This window comes from Sarcophilus harrisii, chromosome 2 (assembly GCF_902635505.1).
Source record: "Sarcophilus harrisii chromosome 2, mSarHar1.11, whole genome shotgun sequence".
Taxonomy (NCBI): Eukaryota; Metazoa; Chordata; class Mammalia; order Dasyuromorphia; family Dasyuridae; genus Sarcophilus; species Sarcophilus harrisii.
Window position 1 is genome coordinate 287,006,007 of NC_045427.1, and position 26,056 is coordinate 287,032,062.

The window sequence follows — 26,056 nt, forward strand, 5'->3', positions numbered from 1 at the left end:
GCTAAAAAAGAAAATACCCGCCTTCCTTTTATCTTCTTCTTTTTTTTCATATCAAAGATTTGGGAGAAAGGATTAGCCCTGAAAGAGTAAAAAAGGTTAAGCATTAAAAGCTGGTCCCAGACAGAGTTCTGTTAGACAGCGATACTGTTGCTAGGACTGGCAGCCCTGGGCCTTGAAACTGCTTCAGAAGAATAGAAAGGAATCTCCTCCCAGCAGCATTCAACATTACTCCCTGTGGAGAGTGTTCAACAGTGGTCCCTAGAGCAATGTAAGGGCTTTAATTTTTTTTTTTTTGTGTGTGTGTGTGTGTGTGTGTGTGTGTGTGTGTATGTGTACACCCATACAGATTGAGGTTAAAATCAGGATTTTCTAATATTCTAGGTAGAAATATGCTTTAATCTCTTTTGGTTCATTTTCAGAGAAAACTCTATCTAATCCTTTAGTCTCTAAGGGAAATGGGGATGTGCTTTCAAAGGATGCCCTAGAGAAAGGGAGAGTATTAGTGTTTGTTGGGGGTGGGGTGGGAGAGGAGGGCAATGGCCTGTTGCTGCTTTTCCCCCTTTCCCCTTTACCCCTTCCTTTTTGAGTTTTTTCCTAAGAGGCCCCAAGCGGTATCTAACTCATTGAGTAGCACTAAATTCTTCCAGTCTTTTATGGTTTTTAATCTTCTTAACCAGGAACAGGGTAAGGGAGGAGCATCCAATTTGATTCTTTTGAGTTCTCAACAATGGTTTTTCTTTGGAGTGTGTAGTATGTTTGCCCTAAAGACAGGTTAAAAAACAAAACAAAAACCTTTACTTTGATGTAGACCAGGGATTATAAAGCTAGAGTTTGTGAACTTATTTGAAAAAATTTTTTTGATCATTGAATTTCAATATAATTGATTTTCTTTGTAATCCTATGTCATTTATTTTGTGCATTTAAAAACATTCTGAAAAGGGATTGATAGGTTTCATCAATATAGGTATTTCTTTTTGTCAATTCAGTCAAAAAATATCCTTTCATTTGTAGACGTGTGTGTGCATGTGCACACACGTGTGGGGCACGCACGCCCATTCTGGGAAAGGAATGCCTGGCAACTAGAAGATGTATGACCTGGGTTAAAGGTATAAAGACCTTTCCTTGAACAAAGAGGCAAACATTCTTGAGAGTCATCTCTCCTCTCCATCTATCCACATCCTCTCCATTCTTCAAAAGCCCATATTAAATCTTTTAAAGTCTTTGTTGAATTTCTAACTCCATTGTTCCCTTCCCTGAATCTATTTTCACTTATTGTCTACACTGCATATTTAATATCTTATTATACATTGTCTTTATGTGATTTACATTCCCATATACTAGTCTTTTCTTTTCCAACTAGGTTGTAAACTCTGCGTGCACTGGGACAAGCATGCCTGTTTTTCTGCTCCATAGCATCTTAAAGCTCAGAGCTGAGCAGGTAGGAGGTAGCCTGCAAGCTCTTGTTTGCATGATGTGGACCTACCTCCTGCATAAAAAGGTAGAAAGAGTATGGATGGGAGTATACAGGGTCTGCAGGGAGGGGAGGAGAGCTCATCAGGGGACTTTGTAGATGTGCTGTCCTTAGGATCAAAAGGCTGGTAGATAGGAAAGTAGAGAGGAGGGTCACTATTAAAAATTTGTGGTTTTTCAATCATTGGGACCACAATAGAAGAAATGTCAAGTTTTCTTACATTGTTATGATGATTTACTTTTCCTGGCCAAAGAATGGGACATTGGTACTATCTTCTAAATGACCTCCCCTCAAGATATCTTTATACTCCTTAAAACTTTTACTGGTCTGTGTTTTCCTTTATATCTCAAAGTCTATTTGATTACAGCATTAGGATTGACAATCATTATGATGTACAGTGAATTTTCTATTTAAGTTTGCTGTTTTTCGGCCTCTAGTTTTAGAATTTAGGGTAAAGAATATAAAAAGCATTGGAATTCAGTTTTTTGGGGAGTGAAGAAACTGTAATGTAAGGCTTCTTAACCTTTTTATGTCATGGACTCCTAGGTAGTTTGCATCCTTTCTCATTCAGTCTGTCAATCAATCAGTAATCATTTTTTAAGTGCCTACTATATGCCAGGCACTGTGCCTAGCACTGAGGCCACAAGGAGGCAAAAGGCAGTCAGTCCCTGTCCTCAAAAAGTTTCTAATTTAAAGGAGAGACTTCATTATATGTGTGTGTGTGTAGGATATAAATAAAATATGTAGAATTCCAAAGAAAACTTATAGTAAAATGCTGTTAAGATATTAAAAAAAAAAAAAAAAAAAACCTGTGTTTAATGAACATCTTACCATTTGGAGTTGGAAAGTGTCTTTCAAATCTCTTTTCTTTCCCTTTCTTCCCATTCTTTGAGCAATAAGTTTTATGATGGGTTCTTTTCTGTTTTGAATTAAGGGGAATTAGATCACTAATATTAGTTACTTCAGCAGCATGCATAATACAACATCCAGAACCCAATTTTCAATGTCATGCTAGCATCTCAGTACTTTATAGTTAAAAATTGATGTTAAAATATTTGTATTTCAAAAATTATTACAACATTTTCCCAGCTTTTTGGCAGGTACGTAGCTTTCTAAGAGACGTTTTTTTAAAAAGCCATTCCATCAATTTCTTTTTGCTTTTTCCCCATCCTCTAAATTTTTACATAGGAAAAATTTTTTTGACAAGCAAGCTAATTTTGAGTGGGGACAGTTTCACCTTAACACGTAGCTTAAGTGCCTCCCACATAAGTACTTAATAAAAACTTGTTGATTGATTGACTAATAATTGTGGATGCTTTTTTTTTTTACTTAAGTAATTAACAGAATGACTTTTTTTTTTTTTTAGCACATGTGTATTATTTTTGGTTCAGTATGCTTACAAAGGAAAAGCTGAGTAAGTTTTTTGTTGTCTGTAAAGCTTCTCTGTTACATGAGCAATGGTATGATGGAAAGAAGGCTGAACTTTGAGGAAACAGAAGATAGAAGTCCAAATTTGCTCTCTAGCATTAGCATTGCCAACTTAGTCTGTCTTTCTGAGGCTGTGTCCTAATCTGTTAACTAGAGATAACAATATTTGCTAAACCCACCTTACACAGTTATTGTGCATTGATCAGTCAGTGAGTCAACAAGTATTTATCAGAGGCTTCCCATATGCCAGGCACTGTACTAAGGACTGGGGAAGGGAGGTAAAAATGAAACAATCTTTGTTATCAAGAAGTTTAAAATACTGTGTGTGTATAAATGTATGCAAATAAATATAGAATGTATATACAAAATGAATACAGGTTAGTTTTGAGAAGGGAGGGCATTATCACGGAAAGTTTCATATACAAAGTGGTGTTTGAGATGAGTTTTGAAGGAAATTGGGCATGAGGTAGTAGAGAATGGTCAGCATATACCAGATGAGAAAGGTCATACAGTTCAATTAAAAAGCCATTTAAGTACCTACTATGGAGTACTTTCTAACTCAGTAAAAGCTTTTTTTTTTTTTTTTTTTTTTTATGTCAAAATTGATAGAATGGGGGAAAACCAAAAAGATCATAAATAGGGTATTCAACAAGCAAATGTTGGGAGTATGAAGGCAGAGTAGGAAACTGTCCCTAACAAATGATTGACTTAGGTCCTGGAACTCAGTATCCTTTATATGTATTACATTCTGACTTGTAGTTGTCTATTTCAATTTGACTGAAATTAGAAAAACACCTATTCATACAGCTATTTAACTGACCACCTCTCTATATACTTATTTAAATCAGGAAATGAATGATATTTTGCAGATATTATTAGTAGTACTGTAATTATGCATATCATTACATATATAATGTGTTGTGATACATCTAAAAATAGAGATAATAAGTTCACGTTTCTCTGTATGACTATATAGTTACAAAGTGCTCGAAATGCATCCAGTCACTGGATCTTTTCCGCTCTGGAGGAAAGCAGTATTCCTACTATTCTTATATTACATAGAAAGCTGTTAACACCTAGAGAAGTTAAAAAATGACTTGTCCACATCACATGATTAATCTTACACTCACGTACCACCCTAGACTTTTCTCATGTTGACAAGATTTCAGTTTAATCAGTATTGTTTCAGATACCACTTTTTCTACTTCATACTGATACCCCACAATTGAAGAGAGACTTAAAATTAGTCTTTTTCCCCAATTACTTTACTTAGCATTTTATCAACCTAAAGCCGTGTTCTTTTTTAAAATTTCATTTTATTTTTTAAATATTCTCTTCTCACCAAAGATGGCATAATCAAGCAAAACCAATTCTCACATGTCCAAAATTATGTCACACTCTGTGTTCTTGAATCTAACATTGTGCAACACTACCTGTCATCTGATCAAATCTCTGTTTTTTGCAGATGAGGGGGAAAAAAAAGGCCTAGGAAATTAAAGGATAATAAGAATAACCACAATAATAATAGCTAGCATTTAGAGTTTGAACATTGCTTTACATACATTCTCATTTGATCCTCCCAACAACTCTGTAAAACAGGTGCTATTATTGTTAGAGGAGGTGGTTGGGCTTAAGTTCCTTGCCCAGGATCACACAGCTGGGAAGTGTTGGTGTCTGAGGCCATATTTGAATTCAGATCCTCCTTATTCTAGGACTGGTACACAATCCATTGTGCCATCTAGTTGCTCCATAATGTGTGTAGGTGTGTGTGCACACATACACATTTTAGAGATGAAAGGTCACTTTATTAAAGCACTTACTCTGTCTTGGATCTCTCTTTCTCCATGTCCCATATGATAGATTTTTTTATTTCACAAATTAGAACCCAGTTTATGGTTTTCTTTAACTTCTTTAATCATCTTATGGGGCAGCTAGATGGTGCAGTGAATAGAGCACCAGCTCTGAAGTCAGGAGGACTTTCAAAAACAGCCCTAGATACTTAAAATTTCCTAGCTGTGTAACCTCTGACAAGTCACTTAACGCCAATTACTCACAAAAATCAAAAACAAAACTTCTTTAACCACATAATTTATGACTTAATCAAAATACTTAGCTACTAACTTTAGCAAAGTTGTTTTCTTTCTAGTCTTAGCAAAGTTGTTTTCTTTCTAGTCTCCATGAATGTGAGAATATCTCCAATTTTTGCCATGTAAAGGATAATCATGTCCTGTGGTGAATCCCATCTCCCATTTCCTATTTAATTCCCTCTACTAATCATCTTCTCTCACTCTCTCTGTCCCTCCCTCCCTCCCCCAGACTTTTCACATTTTATTTCTTCTCTGATCAGTGTTCTAGCTTAAAGTCATTTTTTAAAAATATTTTTATTTTTCCCAGCTACATGCAATAAAAACAAAAAAAAATTTTTGGTTGTACATGTACATTCATTTTTTACATATTTCCAGATGGATCTTGTTAGGAGAGAAAAATCAGAACAAAAGGGAAAAATCACAAGGAAAAAAACAGAAGGAAAAAAAGGTGAAAATACCATTTGTTGATCTATATTTAGTTTCCCTTTCTCTTTTAATGAACTGTCAACTAACACTGAAAGGGTGAAAGTAGAACTCAAGGGTAGTAATGTGTCATTTTAGTTCAACTTATCCCTTTATCTTTCATGTCAATTTAAGACTTCATATCTGGCTGTTTCAGTCTTGCTGTCTTGAACTGATGTCAAAAGTAATACCACCTAAATTCAAACTCTTACTCTGATACCTGCCAATTGTGTGACCATGGGCAAATCATTAAACTTTTGAGCTTCACGACTCTTCATCTTTTATATAAGGGTTATCACACAGAGTGTTAAAGACTTTGCAAAACCTTAAATACTCAGTAAATGTGAGTCAAGTTGTTAAGTATTGGTAAGTAACAATACAAAGCATTGTTCAACAGGTCAGATGAGTAGTAGTACAGTTTAGAAGCGTTCCTGACTTCATAGGAAACAGAGAGCATTGTGAGTATGCATCAAGAGGCCATTCGTTTAGGAGGTGTTTCCTAACAGTGGATATTGGAAGGATGGGAGAGATTCAGAAGAGAATGATTCTTGCTTAATTATTTATTCATATGCTGTATTCTATGGTAGGGACAGGTAGACTCATTTAATCAAAGTTCAAGACTTGATCAGTGATAAAATTGGAAAATAAAGGGGGAAATTTTTTGTTTCTGTTCTTTGGGAACTAAGGCTTAAAGAACAATCATAAATATATGAAAGATAGTTTTAGCAAACTGCAGATAGAGATGGAAAAAAAAAGATCTTTTGCTAGCTTAGAAGGGCGGAGAGATGAAAGGGGTTTGACGAACCAATAGGATTTAAATAGGGTGGACAGAATATGAAAAGTGGCCAATGAGTTAAGTATGTTAGACTAAGTGATAGGTTAGAAGACTTAGATTTAGAACCGTAAACCATTGAAGTCTGTGGTGTAAGTGTCTAGTGCTGGTGATTGTGGCGGTAATAGTAATATTAGTAGCAGTAGCAATAGCAGTAGCAGTAGCAATAGCAGTAGTAGTAGCAGCAGTAGCAGCAGCTAGTATTTATATAGGTTTTCAAAATGCTTTACAGATATTTCATTTTATCCTGACAACTCTTCGAGATGTTCTTACTGTGTCACCATTTTATAGGATGTGACTAAAAAATAAATACATAGCTGTAAAACAACTTTTAACATATTAGATGTAGAAAAATATTTGGTTTATGAATTTAAACTTCTCTTTCTTGTCTTTTGTTAAGTATAGGATAGGCCTTATAATTATTGCACTAATTAGTTAAAAAATAAATTAAAATACCACTGACCTCATCTGAGAAAAGGATCGTCACTTGCTGTTTCCGTTTTCATTTACTAGTCTTTGTGGATTGATTTAAATATAGTAAAATATACAATTCAGTTCACCTACAAAGCCAAACAGCAAAATCCTGCATCACTTCCACCATAGTTATCAAGTCCCCTGAATTTCCTCACCTTATAAAATTACAAACTGCTTGGTCATCTGGGTTTATGTTGCCCCATCTTTCAGTTCACAGAGAGTAGAGAAACGGGACTCATGGAAATCATGTGAATGAGATAACAAAAAACTTAATTGTCTATACTCAGACTAGAAGTGGAAGGGAATTCTATTTTATTTGTTGTGTGTCCTTTCAAGTGTGGATGTTGCATATTCTCCTTTCATTAGTTTTTCTTCTTTTTTTCATATTAAAATGTCTATTTTCCCAATGCTCTCCAATGTCCAAGTATGCATTTTTCTTCTGAACAAAAAGAGAAACATTTCAACTATATTTTTCAAATATATATTTCAACTCCCATTTAAAAAAAATATCTTTAGCCATTTTATTGGATTCTGCTTCCTGCAAATCTTCTTGTAATGACTCCTAAAGTTGAGCATTCTGGGTAACTAACTTGAAACCACCTGGCTGGGCAATTACAAATTTACATTTAACCTTTATCATTCTCCAGTGATGACACAAGAACTTGAAGAAAAGAGAAGAAGTTTTATTATTACTACCATAAAAAGGGACAAATAAGGAAAAGTAATTTTAGGCTATTTGGTATGTGAGAAGAAAAAATCCTTGCTAATATGCCATAGCCTATGGATCATTTATCACACCTACCAAAATGCCAATGTGAACTCGAGTTTACAAAACCCTACTTCTTCAGAAATACTCTAGCAAATCTAGACAATAAGACATTGGGAAATCTGCAAATCAACACTTGTTGATCTCTATATTGAGCACCTGTGCAAGTAGGAACTATGTTACTTATGGCAAGGATCCTGGGACCGATGTTTCAGATCAGTTTTTAATTAATCAGTTAAGAATTATTTGTTGAGCTTCTATCAGGTTAACAGCCGAAATGGCTATTTCAGGAATTCAGTATTATAGTTTCTGAACAAGTTGTTATAGCCTGTTTCTTGAAGGATGTATTCATTAAAGTAAGTCCTCACTCTATTAGGGATTGTATGCATCTGGCCTTCCATAGGCAAAAAGTACTTCAAAGTATAGCTAGTTTACCTTGGGGGGAGGGAGGAGCTGTGAGGACTATATCCTATATAGCCCAAGTAATGCACATTATTAATAGCTTGTGGAGTTTTCTACTAGATCACATTATCCCCTTGGAAATTAAACGGCACATCTAAAGCATGAAAAATGTACTTTTTTTTAAACAGTAAAAAGTAATTTTCCAACATAATACTCCAAATAAAGTGCCATGGAGCTATTCACAGTAAATTGAATTTTTTGGTATGTAATCTAGTACAAAAACTGACAAATAACAGCCCCCCCCCCCCGCCACCCCCCAAATCATTAGTCATTCAGTTTGGAGGCACAGAGGCAGTAATCTGCAAGGGCAGGCATTTTGATGTCGGCTTCAATTGCACACTTCATTTATTTGGACAGGGTACAGGCAGCGGCTCCTGTCACGGGGCATCACTGCACTATTAGCAAGTTTCGCCCCAGGGCAGCTGGGACACTGTGCTGGGGCAGATGTTCTTTTCAGTGTATTCAGTGGCCATTCTTGAAGGTTGTTTACTGTTGCCATGGTGACCTTTATTTCCATAGCAGCGGCCTCTGCTGCTTCTCAGAGGAAAGTGAATTTAGTTATAAAAGGATAATATTTTTCTCTGTCTCTATAACCTGCCATCTGTCAACTGGCGGATCAGTATGGATTCAGAAACCTATTAAGAATAACGGCGGTGATGTGATGACTTTTTTTTTTTTCTCTTATTAAAGAGCAGCAATAGATTTTCAAACCAAGGATGGTGCCCTCAAGAAGGGAACTTTATATTTCCCAAAAAATATTTTGAGGCTCTGTCACCACTATGCACATATGGCCTCAGAAGTGACCATTTAAATTCTGCTGATGAATAGAAATGACTAAATGTCATGTTTGTATCTCTCCAGTTGCAGGTGTGCTTAATTGTTTTCCCTGAGCTACAAGAAAGTGGCTAGACCTTTCCATGTTTTTGTTTCTGTTTTTTCAGGGGAGAAGGGGGGTGCCAAGAAAGTGGCACAGATTACTTCTCAGGAAAATACAATGTAAGCTATGAAATGAATGCTGTGAAAAGGAGCCCTCTTTGCCAAAGCAGAGGTCTCACTTTTTGAAATATCTTTTTAGTTAAAGCCTAAGAACACATCCTTTAATTCTCTAAATCAAGAATAGCCTTTTTTTAATCCCAAAAGCAAAGAAAAAAAAAGGGAGAAGGAGGACACCCTTGGGATATCTCCTCTATTTCCTAGTTCTTTTCACTGTTGCATTCAGTAAATGATAACTTACAGGGGGATAAACACACACACAAATTGGCCCCGTTGTAAATAATGTATTTATTGGTTGATTTTTCCAGATCCTGACATTGATGCTGCCACTGCCATGATGCTTTTGAATACTCCCCCTGAGATACAAGCAGGTTGTGAGTAGATATTTCTATAGCATACAGCACCATAGACTTGTCAACTTAACCTTCTCATTTATGTGCCAGACCCTAGGAAAAACTAATGCTAAAAAAATAGACAAACAAAACTTCCCATGAAGACTATTTTAAAATGCATAGGCATATGTATTTGCTTTCATGTACATGTACATATGCATTAAGGCTTAAAGAAGAGCTCCATACTTAGCAGTCAGTGTGGGGCAATAGATCATCCCCAATGACCTATTGTGAATATTTCTTACTCTTGAAAGAAAAATCCTCTGATCCTAGAGACTACCTGGGGGTGGATGAGAGTAATAATGGACATGAGCCCTACTCAGTGCCCATGTTCTTAGAAGTCTTCCTCTCATCAGGACCAGTGTGACCTTCATTTTCTTCTAGCAGCAGGTTTTGGGGGTGAGGCAGGGAGCACTCCAGTGAATAGTCTTGTGGCTGCAACCACAGGGGTCAGTAAAGAAGCTTGAAACAGACTCCCTAGAATACTCTTCCTGGCAATTGGGGGTTGCCAAGTTCATCCCCTCTCCATCCCTTCCTTCCTCATTGTGAAAAATTGGGAATTGGAGACATCTCCCAGTAATACTATTCCTTTGTTCAATCAGTTTGATTCTTTAGAAATACAAGGTCTTGGGGAACATTCCTTTCTTTCTAATGAAAATTTTTTCCTGATAGCCTTTTCCAATTTTTCTGGCACTATCTAATGGGTCTTTGATAGATCTTGCTCATCAGGCATGAGAAGAGGGATCTCTATGGATCAGATTTGTGGCCTCAGGAAGATCTTCTGACCGCTGAGGGAAGAATTGAGTTTATTAAACAAAGCTTCATTGGATCCTGGAAAAAAAGTCATCTTCATAAGCCTGCTCCCTCTCTATCTGTTTGCCAAACTCAGAACTTCTAGGGACAGGTGGCAGTCATTTTTTTCCTCATCCCAAGCTCTGCACAAGTAGTACAATCAAATATACAAATCTCATTTAAAAAAGAAAATTCAAAACTAGAACCCCATTTAAAGAATGTCAGAGTATGTTGCAACCTTCCTGCACAACTCATTAGGAGAGAGTGGGTCTTGAAAGTTTGAGTGGTCCACTGGTGTGGAAAATGTGGAGACTGGTTGCAAACAAGTCTTCATTCTGGGCAACACCCCAAGTGTAGTGCATATTGTTAATGGAGGTGTATTTGTTTGTGCCTTTCCTTTCCTCAGTCACCTCTCTTAGGAATTAACTCTTTTGCAGTGTCAAGAAACTGGACTCAATCATTTCTCTCCATTGCTTTTGAAATGAACATAGGAATTTCAAAGTTTACTCAAGAATTATTACCTTATCTTGGAGTTAATCTTGTCCTTCTTTTATATTCTCCTAAAGATACTTTTAATTTTTCTTCTCTATATGCATTGTCCTGACACTAGATTGTATCCAGTTACTGACAACATTTAAACACATCCAATAAGCAGATAGACTCACAAGGAAATATTCACCAACCAATCTTTCAACCTACATTTGAAACTTTGGAGAAATAGAAATTCCCCATCTAAAGATGATGGTTCAAGAAAATAAATCTTAAGGTTGGTTGGTGCAGTTCCAAGTTATAGATATTATATAGGCTTATACATCCAGTTACCTATCTTAGCACATGGTAACCAGAAGGACTTGATCATAGCAACATTTAAAAAAACCTTCTCCATGACTTGTCCATGCTTGCTTGTGATCACAGAAGCAAAATTCATTTTGAGCATCAAGTTGTTAAGAAATAGTTTTAAAAAGTGGAGATTGTTATTGGGTTATTAATCTGTAACCATCAACTTGGTGATTGTGTTCATAAACCTTAATTATTTCATCTGTGGCAGCTACTTTAAAAAAAAAAAGGGCAGAAAGTAGAGAGAAGGATTTTGATTTCTCAAGGATAATCATGTGACTTGTTGGTTGTTTTCAAACATCCGCATCATAATAGCTAAATGAGGCTCAATTCTCCTGACTATTGGCTCTTCCTGGTTCACTACCATTGCCCAGAAAGCTGTGGACTGTGAAGAAAATGTTTTTACATGGTTTCCTTGGCCTTGTTTGTAGCAAAAGGGTAAGCATTTAAGACTAAACAAATAAAAAAAACAAAAAAACACCTCATGTTCCTTTCGAAACTGTATTAACTTACTACTTCAGCTCCTCATTACTGCTTTTCATTTCAGTACACATCTCCTTTAATACCCACATTTCCTAGATGTTGGAAGACTGGTGAAAAAACTGAACCATTTCCTGGAGTGAATCAGCAGGTCTTTGGAGATTGAGTCCTAGGAAAGGGCCCTGGGCAACAGGAGGCTGATAAACACAGAGCTCATAAATGATCACGATGCTGATAGCATTTATATAATGCCTACTACGTGCCAGGTCAAGCACTTTGCAAATATATTTTTCTTTTCTTTCTTCTTCTTCTTCTTTTTTTTGGGGGGCTGAGGCAATTGGGGTTAAGTGACTTGCCCAAAGTCACACAGTCAGGACACTTTTTTAAGTGACTGAGGCCAGATTTGATGGTCCTTCTGACTATCGGACTGGTGCTCTATCTATAGTACCAACTAGCTGCCCCTGCAAATATATTTTTCTTTGGTCCTTGTAACAACTCTAGGAAGTAGGGCTATTCTTATTTAACAGTAGAGGAAACTTGAGACAAACAAATTAAATGATTTGATTAGGATCACACAGCTAGTAGGTGTCTTCTGCTAGTTTTGGACTCAAGTCTTCCTGATGCCAGGCTCAACTCTCTATCCACTACTCTATCTATCTGCCTTGTGGAAAGAGTGCTGGACAAGAGTTAGTTAGCAAGACCCACTGATTCATCACTAAAATATCTCTTTTTTTTCCCCTGAGGCAGTTGGGGTTAAGTGACTTGCCCAGGGTCACACAGCTAGGAATTGTTAAGTGTCTAAGACCAGATTTGAACTCGGGTTCTCCTGACTTCAGGTCTGGTGCTCCTAGCTGCCCCCACTAAGGTATCTCTAGTTCCATCTTTCCAGATAATGAATTACTTCTCTCTCCCCAGCTTTCCATTGTATAGAAACAAGAATTAGGAGTATTGCTTTTAATAGTAATATATAATGGTAACTGCTTAATAATAATGTGATCATAGCAAGACACTTAATCTCTCTGGGCTTCAGGTGCTAGCAAAAACTGTCAGCTACTGATATAAGCAGCACCAAAAGTTAGTTAGCCTTCTGTTATCAGTTGTCTTCTCTGCCTCCCTTCACAAGTAATATTCCTAAGGTTGGAAACAGGGATGACCCAAACTTCAGCTTGTAAGCAGCTCAACACTTCAGAACCAGAAGTTAGTCAAGCAAAGAGCTATCTAGTCAATAGATCTTTTGTCACCTATCTTCAGCTAAATGGGAGAAGCCCCAGCAAAACTTAGAGATGGCAGCTGGCCTTAATTGGCTATTTGTTAATTGCTCCTCCCTTTATTTTTCCTTTGCCTCCCTCCATTCTAAATATTATAGCACTCATTGTTGTAAAACCCTGAATCAATCCGAAGGGGAAGCATTATAGAAGTATGATTAGTAAATAATAACAATACAGACTAACCTGTCAGTGACTTATGTCAACCAATCCACAAGTATTTATGGGTGTAGGTTTTATAATAGAAAGAGAGAAGGAAAAATAGTGCATACTTCTTGTTCTCAAGAAGCAAGTCTAGTAGGCAAAATGACATCAAGATAAATTACAAAAGAGAACATGATTAATGAATTGAAGTAGTACAAGCTAAGTGTTAGGAGAGTTCCAAGGAGAAAAGATCATTTTCATTTGATAATGGAGATTGTTTCATGTAGGAAATAGCATTTGAGATAGCCCTTGAGAGAGAGAGAATTTCAATAAGTAGAGTACTGATTGAGGGAAGTTGGGGTGTAGATTTCAGGTATATGGAACATGATGTGAGCAAAGGTACAGAGGCAGGAAACCTTGAGGTGTTTTTCCTGTTTTTCTCTTGAAAGAAAGAAAGGCTAAGAATGTAGAATCTAAGAATTTTTTTTTTAAAGGATGTGCTTCTCTAAGGAAGCTGTTAGATATCTTAAAAGTGTTATTTTCAGGTTTCAAAATTCAGAGATGTGACCTGCAAAATGGAATTGTACTGTTCCAAGTAATAACTCAGAAACTCTCAGCCTTCAATTTTCCCAATGAGGTGTGTGTGTACCCATTTATCCATGCAAAACCAATTGAAAGATAATGCTTTAGTAGTAACTGATTGGTCCAGATGACGGCCACACAGTGGGGAAAAGCAACCAGTGACTGTAGATGTAGGTGTGTAAATATAAGCAGGTGTGTGACATGTTTCTCAATAGAGAGATGCATTTCATTGTTGGAAGACCTTGCTACTTACAGTGGTGCTATTCTTGTGGGTTGAGTGTGACTAGGAAAAAGCAAAGAAGCTAGAACCTCTTGACATATTGAGTAGATCTGGATCCTCTCCTCCGGCTCACAGCTGTGGCCAGGCTACTGTTTACAAGTACAATACCTTTGGTGATATTGTACAACTGCTTTCTTGAACTGTTCTTACTCAAATCACATCCCCCTAACCTGATCTGCCGCTATCGCGTCCTCCGTTTCCTAGCAATTAATGGCTGCCATGAATTGCCTGAAAGGCCTTCTTTTTGTAGGCCATTTGTGCCAGTCACCCCACTTGAGCTCTCCCATGCTGCAATTCTTTAGATCTCTTCCCCCATCCACACCTGCCATGTAACTTGGCTCCACTGAGCTGGCTGTCGCAAGCAAAGCTTCAGTAGCAGTGAACTTGGCAGAACTCCAGGGCTCTGTCAGGGAGCCAGTCTTAACCATTTGAAGTTGTGTAGACCTCAAGAAGGGGCTATTAGCACGACTTCTCGAAGCTAGGTAGGAAATCTGTATGCAGCCAGTCAAGAGGCATAGTTATCTTGGAGGTTAGAAGGTTGCCACTGTTTTATGGGATCCCATTAATCTGGAAAACTTCCTGTGTGGTCAGATGTTTTTTGTTTTTTGGTTTTTTTTGTTTTTTGCCGTCCTGAGGAGTATCCTGGTTTCTTTGCCTGCTGGTGCATTGTTACTGGGCTGCTGCCTGAGTTGCTAAAGAGTTTCTGATTACTTTTCATCAGTATTTCAGGGGCCTCCTATGATTATCACCAGTCCTTACAGGGAGGCAAGTTGCAAACACATCCATGTTTGCTTACCTTGTGCACCTCTTAATCACTTCCTCCCATAAATTCACCAAAGAAGGAATCTACCCTATGTGTCAACAGTAGATCTATATATATATATATATGGAAATCTGAAGGTGAGCATCAATTTTTCAAGTGCATAGTTTACCAGTGACCTCAGGTTTTGCTCATTTAAAGATCGAGACACTCCAGAGGTACAGAATCTGATCTACAAAGCAGGCTCTACTACTTTGAGGATTTCTATATGTACAAATGTACTTTTAAAGAGAGTTCCTGTCTGAATAATCTCTAGGACTTGTGGTTGAATTTATAGTCCATCGCTACATTCCCAAACCCGGTTGTACCAAAGCCTATCATGATATCACAAGTGCTGTAAATGAAAATTGTGAGAATATTTTGAGGTTATTGATATTTTTCCCTCCAACATATTAAATTCAGTTTTATATGTATGAACAATGCATCTGTGTGTGTTTTTCAGCTTATGTTCAATTTTCCTCCTTTTGCCCCCATATTCTCTTGACGTGAGCATTAACAGAAATATAACATTTTAGAACTGTGAAAGAACCTTAGATATGATCTGGTCTCCCCTTCTCATGTTAGAAATGAGGAGACTGAGTCCTAATTGAAAGGAAGTGATCCACCTGTGGTCATCCAGAAGTAGGGGTGGAGCTAAAGCATCAAACTAGCTCCTTTGAAGTCAATCCCAGTAATTTGTTTTTTTCCCACCATGTTGTTCTTCCCTCTCCTAAGCAGACAGAGATATTCCACATTTCCAGATGCTCCAGTCCTGCATTTAGGGGTTCTGCTATTATATTTCAAGACCTGTGCTATCCTGTGGTCAAATTAGTTTGAGAAATGCTGAGACAGAAAAAATTTTTCAAAAGATTAGAGGTGCTATCTTCAAGGTTTGAGATCTGCTATGCTTTCCTGGCAGGATATGAATTATCCTTAACCCCAACTGAAGAATTAGGAAGTCAGGAGAGACCAAATCACCATTATTCATTTATATCACCTGTAAAGTCTTATCATGTATTAATTATAGTTAGTATCTCTGTGACACTTTAAGGCTGACAAAGTACTTACTTAGCCTCACAACAACACTCTTGGGGGAGATTTGGTACATTCATCATCCCCCACTTTTACAAATGAGGAAACTGAGCCTTAGAAAAAAGGGAAATAACCTGTCCCTCTAGGCACAAATTCTCCAAGTTATAGAGTAGGGCTTTTGGACCCTGTTCTTTTAGACTTCAGGTTCTATTTACTCTCTCTCTCATTGGAAATGGCCAGAGTCAAGCTCTCAGTAATGATTCAGACATTCAGTTCCAATCTGGAAAAAAGAAACAAGTTACCCAGAGTCACCTAAATATGGTCATTGTGCCAGCATGTGAAATTAGAAGCCCCAAACAGAAAGGAAAATGACAAGGTCAGAAATAGCAGTCCTCCCCAGCAACACAGCAGTTTTTGCCTGGAACTGAGGATCTCCATCGTCTATGTCAGCAGGAGTAGAAGGAAGGGCATCCTGGAAACAGCGTGTTCTCTCTCCCTTTCCCCTCTACTTCCAAGAAGCAGGTGGGAGAACTAACTTCAGGAAAAGGAAGGATTAGCTGAATCACCCGCTGCTCAACTTATGGCTTCTATTAGTGTTAGCCAGGGCTCTCCTCCAAAGATTCCAGCGGGAACACTGAGCTGCATTTAGTAACTGAGGCAATCAAGGCAGCTCAGCACCCGTTGGATGCTGAGGTAGATAGGGGTAAGGGTCTTCCAATTCCAATTTCTTTTTATGTCCTCCCAAGTGTCATTCTTTTAAAATAACCAGATCAAATCACAGAGGATTTTGTTTCTGATGGTCTTAGAATACTGATTGAGTTTGTATCTCTTGAGTTTTTATCCTGATGAATGAAGTCCTATCATTAGGATATGGATGGCAGGCAGGAATAGGAGAAGAATATGCTGGTACCCTTGGGATTATTTCATCCCAGTATAAAACTCTCAGGCCTTAATGGCTTGGTCTTCTTAGCTGTAGACAACAACAGTATACTTTCCCTAGAAGTGAAGGAAAAAAAAAAAAAAAAAAAGGTGGAGGGATCTTTGGTAGTTGGTTCCATAAAGTATTGAGCCTTGAGTCAGGAAGGGTTCAGTTCTACCTGAGATACTTCCTAGCTTTGTGATTCTTAGCAAATCACTTAATCTCCGTACACATTAGTTTCCTCAAATGTACAGTGGGTATAATGACAGCACCTGCCTCCTCACCCTTGGGTTGTTGTGAGGATCAAATTAAGATGATATTTGTAAAGTACTGAACACAGTGCCTGGCATATAATAGGTAGTTAATAACTATTTGTTTCTTTCTCTCTTATTTCCAGTGAGAGCTGCTATTCCATAATGAAGAATTTGAACAAATAATTTCTCTTCTCTAACAAACCTGTTTATATACCTATAAACTTACCAAACGTTTCCTTCTCTACAATTCTGGGAAATAAACAGTGCTAGGAATATCCCCATTTTATGGATGAGAAAATTAAGGCCCAGAGACAGCAAAATATCTTCTCCATAGCCTCCTAGCTAGTAAGTGTCAGTAGCCAGCATTTTAACTCATTTGCATTCTTCCTTGCCTCCCAGTCCAGACCATGTCTTCTCGAACATACTATTTTTCAAATGACTAGAATCTGGAATCCTGTTTCTGTCCTTTCCTTATCTTCCCTTCAACAAAATAGGAATGTTGCTTTGGGAAAATTGTTGTGTGAAAGGTGAATAAGAATTAGGTAGAAGTGATGATGGGGCAAATGCCTGTGATGTGATATCAGAAATGTACATAAACAGACCTGAATAGAAAAGCTTGTTTATAAAAAACAATAATGGCATCTCTGAATCAAAGCAATGAAAAAAGAAAAGGAAAAAAATTGGAGAAAGGAGAAGCAGCAGTAAAATACATATTGTTGATTTATAGCACCCAGCGAATCACTCTAGATATGCTTATTTTCTTTCTTTACGTGAACAATTTTGAAATTGAAAAACCCTGATAAATACCAAAGTTTGAAGAAGTTGGGGGCTAGCTGCTTTCCATCTGTTGTTATTTAATAATTTTTCAATCCTGTTCAACTCTCTGTGACCTCATTTTGGGTTTGGGGGGAATTTTTTGTTTTGTTTTCTTTTGGCAAAAATATTGGAGTAATTTGCCCTTTTCTTCTCCAGCTCATATTACAGATGAGGAAACTGAGACAAACTTTGTGCTCAAGATTACACATTTGAAGTGTCTGAGGTCACATTTGAACTTATATAAATGAGTCTTCCTGATTCCAGACCCAGTGTTCTATCTACAGTGCCACCTAGCTGCTCTGCATTTCATCTAAAATGTTTTAAAAGACTTGATGGGATGAGCCCAAGTTAGAGAGCCAGAAGTCCTAGGAATTTCAAGGACTTGCTTGAGAAAAACCTAATTTAGTGAGATAGATTTAGCCATTGGTGGTCCCTTTGAAGAGAATATCTTTCATCTGTCAGGATGATGGTTTCATGGATTGATTTCATTTTGCAGATGATGAGCCCCTCAAAAAAAAAAAAAACCCTCAGCCCCCAAATCTTCCATTACAACCCTTACCTGACTTACCTGCTACTTAAAAGAAAGAAAAATAAATAAAGGCATTGTTCTTTTCTTCTAGTTTGTCTCTATAATTATTTGCTGTGGGCATGAGAACATGGAACTTTGTGCAAAACTGGAACCCTGTGTAGAATCACTTCTTTTGGAACTGAAATGGGTTGGGCTCGAATACAAATGATTTATCAAACAAATGGAAATAAACTGAAGTTTGTTGCCTTGTATTTCTTCTTTGCAGCCACTGATGTGGTGGATAGACTGTTGGACTTGGGGTCAGGAAAACTTGGGTTTAAATTTGAATTCAGATACTTCCCAACTCATTGACTTCTTTCAGACTCTGTTTCTTCAGCTGTAAAATGAAGATAATGTTAATTTCCCAGGGATTAAATGAGAGAATATTTATAAAATGCTTAGTACAATGTCTGGTCCACATAGACACTGTATAAATACTCATTCTTTTTGTCCCTCCCTTTCCCTAAAATGGAGGATATCCAGGTGGTCTCATTTTGATGGATTTGAGGGACAAACCTGGACCAGGTGATGGTTGGGATTGAACTGTTCAATTTAAATTTATGGAAAAGCTGCCAACATGTGCTCCCTTCATTGAAATAAGTCTGATATAGTCCCTGCCTTCATGGTACTCCTAGTTTTGTTAAAGAGATATCTATCTCATGTGAAAAGATTTGTGTTTCGATTACAGTCTAAAAACCAATAAAATCAGCTACCCAGATCCATGGCACTGATAGTGTTGGAGAAGATGACACATGAGAAAGCATGACCTACCTCTGTACTTCTTGTCACTGACTTTACCTTCTTTGAATATTCATCTCCATTCAGTTTGGCGAACACATTGCAAGCTATGGAAGACACTGTACTGGGCACTAATAAGAATCCTCTGGTTAATTTTTCAAGTATTTTTTAGTGTTTCAAATTAGCAAGCCCACTTATAGTTCCCCAAAGATGACTGTGTTACTTTGAATGTTGCCATTGTAGATATGGAGTGTTCCATCATGACTGTTGTAGTCAGGGCATCATATATCCCTCAAAATTATTGAATCTTTCTAGGATTTTCTGGTTGGACCTATTGTAGCTGCTGCTGACCAGTGGAAGTAGAAAAATTCTCCAACAATGTGTTTTTTCCAGCCTCTAGGACAATTCATTCTCTGTTTCTATGACTTCTTATCATCCTACATCTTTGTTGCTGCTCAAAGGAATTTTATGTCATCCTAGTTTTTAAAGACCCACTTGTCTTTAACATCAAGGTTCATAATAGATGCAATTCCCCAAACCACTGTTTGGTCACAGGACTCCACAACTGAGTCCAGTTGTGTTACCTTCAAGTGTTATCATTCTATCCCAGCTCGCCCACACCTACAACACAGATTATGATACTGAGGGACCTGCAAGATTATTCTGGGTTAAGGACAATGATCTCTGGAAAGATGTCAAATAGCTTATTGGTTCACTTGGTGCTTGGTATAAAAAATTCCATTGATAGAAAAAAGAAGTCTCTTGTTTACTTTTCCATGACTGCATTAGAGAGCAATTTAGAAGCAGCTTCAAATTAGATGCCAGATTAGGACACTTAGAGTATTATTATCTGGCTTATTGGAATTTAATTCAATTCAACACATGTCAAACTCTGTATATGTACAGAACACTGTGCTAGGTACTTGAGATGCAGAAAGAAAATGAAAGTTTCTTCCTCCAAAGCTTGTATATTTTACTGAGTAGTTACAACATCCTTGTAGATGATTTAATACTACAAAGGATATGCAAAGAAGCAAAATAAGAGAGAGTGCAAACGCTTTCTAGTAACTGGAAAAGATAAAGAAAGACCTTCTATAGAGGAAGGCACCAGGATTTAACTTTGAAGGAAACTAGGGATTCTGCAAGGAAGAGGCAGGAAAGGACTACATTTCATGTAGGGGAAACTCTATGAACAAGGGCATAAAATGGAAAGGTAAGGCATTGTGCCTGGGAAACAGATAGTAGGTCAGTTTGACAAGAACAGAGAGTACAGGAGGTGAGAACCAGATTATGGAAGGCTTTAAAGGCCAGGCTGAGGATTTAGTATTTTATCCTTGAAGCAAAAGGGCAGGTTGAGGGATTTTGACTAGGGGGTAACATGGTCATATCTCTTTTTTATAAATTTTTCAATTTGGTGGCCCTATAGAGGATAGATTAGAAATGGAACAGAGTAAAGACAATTAATTGCAAGGCTTTGGATATGGAAAAAAAATTTTGACTAAAAGCTATGTTGTTTTAGGCAGCATTCAGACCTTAAACATACTTTCATATGTGTCTAATATCATGTTGCATGTATTGTTGTGTACTTAAGAAATTTACATCTAATGATTATTGTAGACTTCCTACCTCTAAAGTTAATAGAAATTTTGAATTTTTATTTTTAAAAATGTGAGTTGTATCATTTAAGTAAGATGTCATATGGTATGCCAGAATGCTTTTGTTTTTAAATCAGTTTCTTGATCTTGGTACTTTGGCAGTCTGTTGTCCTGAGTCAAGCTGATGTAGAAGACTTAAGGGGACTTCTGAAATCATGTAGCCATCTCTCAGTTGTAATAGAAAATAGGTATAGTCTGAATCACTGAAATCCACAAATAGTCATATATCCATGTTTTAGCCAATAGCCTCAATCTCATCTAAGCCATTTGCCTGAGTAGGTTACCTTTCTCTTCCCTTCCCTAACAAGGAGTGCACTGGCTAAAAGGCAAGCATCCCAGAGGACAAAAAAGAGAATCCAATCACTATGATTATATCATTTATTTATAAAGCACTCTTCTCACAACAACCCTGTGGTAAGGAATACAAACATTATTCTCATTTAATAGAAGAAGGCATCAAGGTCCAGAATGGACTCAAACCTGGGTTTTAGAGAACTCTTTCCTCTAGCTTGTACTGTCCCGAAGGGCTTTACAGAAATAATAAAATTGGATCATTTTCTAAATAATTGAGACGACTTTCATAGTATCCCCTTTAGTTTTGTTTGACTTGGAATATTTGTTATATATGTGAACATATTAAAGGTATTTCTTGGCCTTTTCACTTTGAGAATTTATGTAGATATCATGCTTCACAAGAAGTATTTGTTTATCCTTCTAAAATGATAGCAATAGCTGACTTCCAAACTTTAATACCTGTGGTAGTTTCCATTTTTGGAGTTACACTTCTTAAATCCTTCTACATTAACCATATCCTAAGATTCAGTCTGCCTTCCAGTTAACTATATGAATCGGTACTTTTCTCCTGGCTTCAGGAATTTTCTCTTTTTCTAAAATGGAGTTGAACTCAGTGATGACTAAATTCTCCTCTGTCTCTAAATCTGTGATTTTAGGTTCTTCCAGCTATAATATTTGACATTCGTGTTATAGAAAGTTTACTTGGCTTATTTGTTTCAGTGCTGTGCCATGAGCTTCAATGGTAACTATCCTTGCCCTCTTAAAAGTGCTGAACCTGAATGTAAGACCTTAGAGACCCTCTAGTTCAATTCCTCTCATTATATAGAAATAGTCTTAAAGAAGTGAAATTTGCCTATCATACAGCATCTACCATCAAAAAGTAAGTTTAGAACTCGGGTCTTCCAACACAAAGATGAGTTTACTGTCTTAGATAGACAACATGCTGTCATGGACAAAGTATACTAATTAATTATTGACTTTGCTTGGGGAGAAGGGATATTACAATGTTTGCTTTCTTGAAGGAAGTGTGGTCCTAGGAAATAGAAAGGTCTCTTCCATATTGTTTTTGGAAGTTTGGGTAGAGAAGGGGAAAGAATCTATGACCTGAGCATGATACTTAGGAAAGTTGGCAAGTTGATCTTCCCAGGTCTAATATACCATTTGGGAGAAGCATGTTGAAGAAATTTTCCTGGAAGGAATTGAGGGCAAGAAAGGCAGTTGTCCAGAGCAACCCCCTGAGTGATTTGGAAGTAAATGCTAAAGAGCTGCTTGAGCCTAATCTTTAATCCTTTTAAAATGTCTGAGGAGGAAAAAGAGTGTGCTGGAAGTAGATCTCTGTAACATTAAATATGACCATTTTAGTTATTAAAATGCCAAAATGTTCATGGTATCAGGTTTACATGTTTTCACTATTGGCTGTTAGGTTTTTTTTTTTTTTTTTAATGGGAAAATGTTGCCTGTTAACTAGAGGACTCTATTTTAAAGCAACTAGCTAATAGTGTTCTCTGAGTGTATCACACAAACATAATGACATCAAGTTTTGTTTCTTGACTGAAGTTTACTCAAAGGTGAAAATTCTTTATTTTGCAAAATCCAGTTATCAAAAGAAAAACAAAATCTCCATTTCTCATTTACATACATATTTTTGATCTAGGCAGCTACTTTGGTTCAAGTTATCAGACCAACCTGGATGATTGAATCTGCCTCTTAGAGCCATCAGCTCTGAACATTTGAACTAAAATCTTTACATTTGATTTCCGATATTGTTTTTAAAATGTTGTACTATATTTATATGTATTTTTTTCTTTTTAGTCCCTCCAGGAGTAATACAAAATGGAGCCCGGGTTCTGAGTCGAGGTATGTTCCCTGGAGTTAGACCACTGCCAATCCACCCCATCGGAATGGCGGCTGCTGTGAGGTGAGTGATGATGATGATACTTACAGCAACACAGACTTGAAGGCAGCCCTGATTTTTCCACAGTAGAAATCGAGTTGTATGGGAGAAGAATAACTACCAAATGGGTTTAGCAAATCTAGCTTTGTTTTCCTAAGGAGTTAAAATAATTCTCAATGTTTAGAATGAAAATACTTTTTGAGGAGGAAAGGTTTATCCAGTGCATTTTTCAGGCAGTTGGATCCTTGGACTTCTAATCTTTTTATTTGAAGAAACTTAAATACAGGGAGGTTAAACTAATCATACATGCTTATTCTGAGAATTTTAGAAGCAGAAATCTATGAGAAATGTAGGAAGTCCTTCCCTCCATTAAGGACTCTTATTTTGGCATCTATAAAGGTCAGATAATACTTTACTCCAGCCATTCTTGTACAATTGTATTCCCTCCACATTAATGGGCTGTATTTGTTTCTTTAGAGCTTCTTTTGACTCATTAGGGAAAAAACCCTTCTTGAAATTGTAAAGACTAAGGTTGATTTTATTCATCCTGCTATTTAAAGCTTCCATGCAGCTCAGAATATTGATGGGATTTCAGTGAGTGCTGAGGTCTTCTGAAACCCACTGTTCTACCCAATTTTGCCATGATATAAATAATAATAGAGAGGAAGCTTGGTGTAATGATTAGAGAGTTCAGCAACTCAGAAAAAAGGATTTCAAGTATCACTTCCATCATTTGAAATGCCCTCAGAATTCTAGGGAAAAATTTTAAGGCTCTTAATTTGTAGGAAAGGTGCTAATCTATCTGGGTGAAGGGATTTTGCTCACCCATGAGCTCCCCATACCAATGAAATCACAAAACCTATCTCTATGAATAATTCCCTTTTAAGGGAAGGGAAGAAAAGTAGGATGTGAAAAAGAAAGAAGGTAATAGGAAAGAAGGAAAATGGGGATTGAAAAGAAGCTCGTATTATATCCGATTATCATAATTCTTAGTTGCTTTGAAAATAAACATGGTTCAGACAGACATGTTTCTTCTAGTTCTCTATTAGTGGGTCATGTTTATCTTTAGATGAATGATCTTTACCCTGCTCTGTAAAATAGAGTTACTGACATTCATGCTTCAGGTTGCAAATGGTCTTTGATTTCTTGTTCTTTTGTTATAAAATATTTTTTCAGGCGTCCCTTTTCTTTCTCTTTCCTTCTTTAAGCTATTTTAATAACATCAATCAATTTTCATTAACAAAAGCTGAACATAGATTTCTGCTACTATATTGAGCATAATCATATTTGGTCCAAGATACCATTCTTACTAGGAAGAAGATTGAAAAAGATGAGGGAAATCCATAGATGAGTTATTGCCTTCCCCAAAAAGTAGGGAAGAAAATGACCTCTAGCAGGTGCTGAATTAAACCCGGCTAGTTTTAATTGTTACCTTTGCATCCTGTCTCCTTGCAAATTTCAATAATCAGTGTCTTTAGTTCCATTTGCCTTGGAATATTGAGAATATTCAGATTGAGAGGTGGCAAAATTAGAAAGTGTTGACACGAACTGTTAAAAAGCACCTTATTGTTAACAAATGCTAGGAAACAAAAAGAGTAATTTCTAGTTTTGCTTTCCAGTTGACCATTCTGAAACGGGTTGGTCAGGGAGGATTTAACCTTACTACAAGGCAGACCTGATGAATTTGGAGTTAAACTGTCCAAAATAAGCATACAATTTGGATTTCAGAACCCAAGACACATCTACTACCCAAAACACACAACCTTGGAGTAGAATTTTTTTTATTTCTGAAATTCTGCCTCCAAAAAAGTTTGTTAAGAAGTGCTAGAAAAATATCCTAATTTACCATTTTGATATTAACTATAATTGAATATGCATCATTTTATTTATTTCCCTTTAAAAATTTTATTTGTTTTTGCATTGTGTCAAATGAACTTCAAGACCATCAGAAATTAAGAAAAATTAAAATACAGGGTAGATGGTGAAAGGTAAGGGTATATAAAGAAAAGGAAAAGGAAGATGGGTGTCAAATAGTGGTAAGAATTAAACTGGGACCTCAGATAAAATCACCTAAAAGGGGCCAAGGGTTCCTTTGCTTAGAAACAATTTGTTCAGTGAGTAGGGGCGAGAGTTTAGGAAGCCTCACTAAGGACCTAGTTCCTGTTCTATTTCTCTTAATGGAATGTGTCTCTATTTGTATGTCTTTGTGTGAATGGCTTATTTTTAAGGGAAAACATTTTCTTTGTGCAAGGGCTTCTCTCTCTGTTTAGTGTCATGGGCCATGTTTGTTTACCTTAACTCTGAAGCTGCTATTGATACAGATGAAGTGTTATTTTATTAGCTGATCATTACCCAGCTTGTGTTTGCTGGGTTCTTCTGCATATAATTATGATGTAAAACCTCCTTGTTAATTGTGTCTGTCAATAGTGTAATTGACTTTACTGTATTGACTTTTTACACAATAGCCCTAGATATTGGCCATCATAATACATGTGAAATCTGCCTATTTTTATTTTGCCTAAGAGTATATTACCTGTAACATATTGTGCTCAAAATAACAATTCCTGCCATCCTTCAGCCTTAAGTTATTTGTCTTGAGTCCTTTGCAGGTTTCTTAGTCCAGTGTGTTGTAGCAATTATATTGGGTAAAGCAGAGATTTCTGCAAAATTCTGACATTTTAAGAGATAAAGAGGTCCTAAAAATTTTTAAATCATCACTAGAGAATTCTGCATTCAGGAAAGACATACCTCCCGGTCAAGACTGATCAACTTCTAGCCTTTGCCCAAGTTATTTTTGACCCCAAAGATTGGAGCCAAATCACAGGAAGAATAAAGGTGGAGAGGGATCAGTTAGTAGAGATTGATTGGTAGGATGATGGGTGATCAGTAGCTGGTCCTTCATTTGGAAAAAGAAAAAGTTCTTAGGCTGGGATATAGGAAATATTTTAGATGAATTCAATAGGAAAACAATTTCATCTTTATTTTAATTAGTTTCCAGCTGAAATTGAGCATTTCCTTCAAATTATTTAAATCATTATTTTGAGAAAAGGTCATAAGATCATAAGCCTAGGCCCTCTTGAAGTCATAAAACTAGTTTATAAAATCATTATCAAAAGGAGTCAATCAGAAGAATTGATCATCCTGAGACCGTCACTCAATTTTCTTTGTTTTTCCATATATATATATATACCCTCTTTGCTTAAAAAAAAAAAAAAGCAATAAAGTGTTAGTTCAATTTTTCTTATTAAGCTGGATCTGATATTCAATAGTGCAGGGGGGTTTTGTGTCATGGACCCCTTCGATACTTGTGTGAAGCCTATGAGCCCCTTTATAGAGTCAG

The 26,056-nt window shown here is 36.8% G+C and overlaps 1 protein-coding gene across 15 annotated transcripts in view; it reads left to right on the forward strand.

Moving 5' to 3' along the window:
- FOXN3 (forkhead box N3) overlaps positions 1-26,056 on the forward strand; it is a 493,255-nt gene that overhangs the window by 446,828 nt on the left and 20,371 nt on the right. For 13 of the 15 annotated variants that reach the window (XM_023501551.2, XM_023501557.2, XM_031952371.1 and 10 more), the window contains 2 exons: positions 9,284-9,349; positions 22,635-22,740. In XM_023501551.2, the coding sequence (XP_023357319.1) occupies positions 9,284-9,349; positions 22,635-22,740 (172 nt within the window). The remainder of the gene's footprint in view (positions 1-9,283; positions 9,350-22,634; positions 22,741-26,056) is intronic. The other 2 variants (XM_031952377.1, XM_023501615.1) reach the window with 2 other exon arrangements.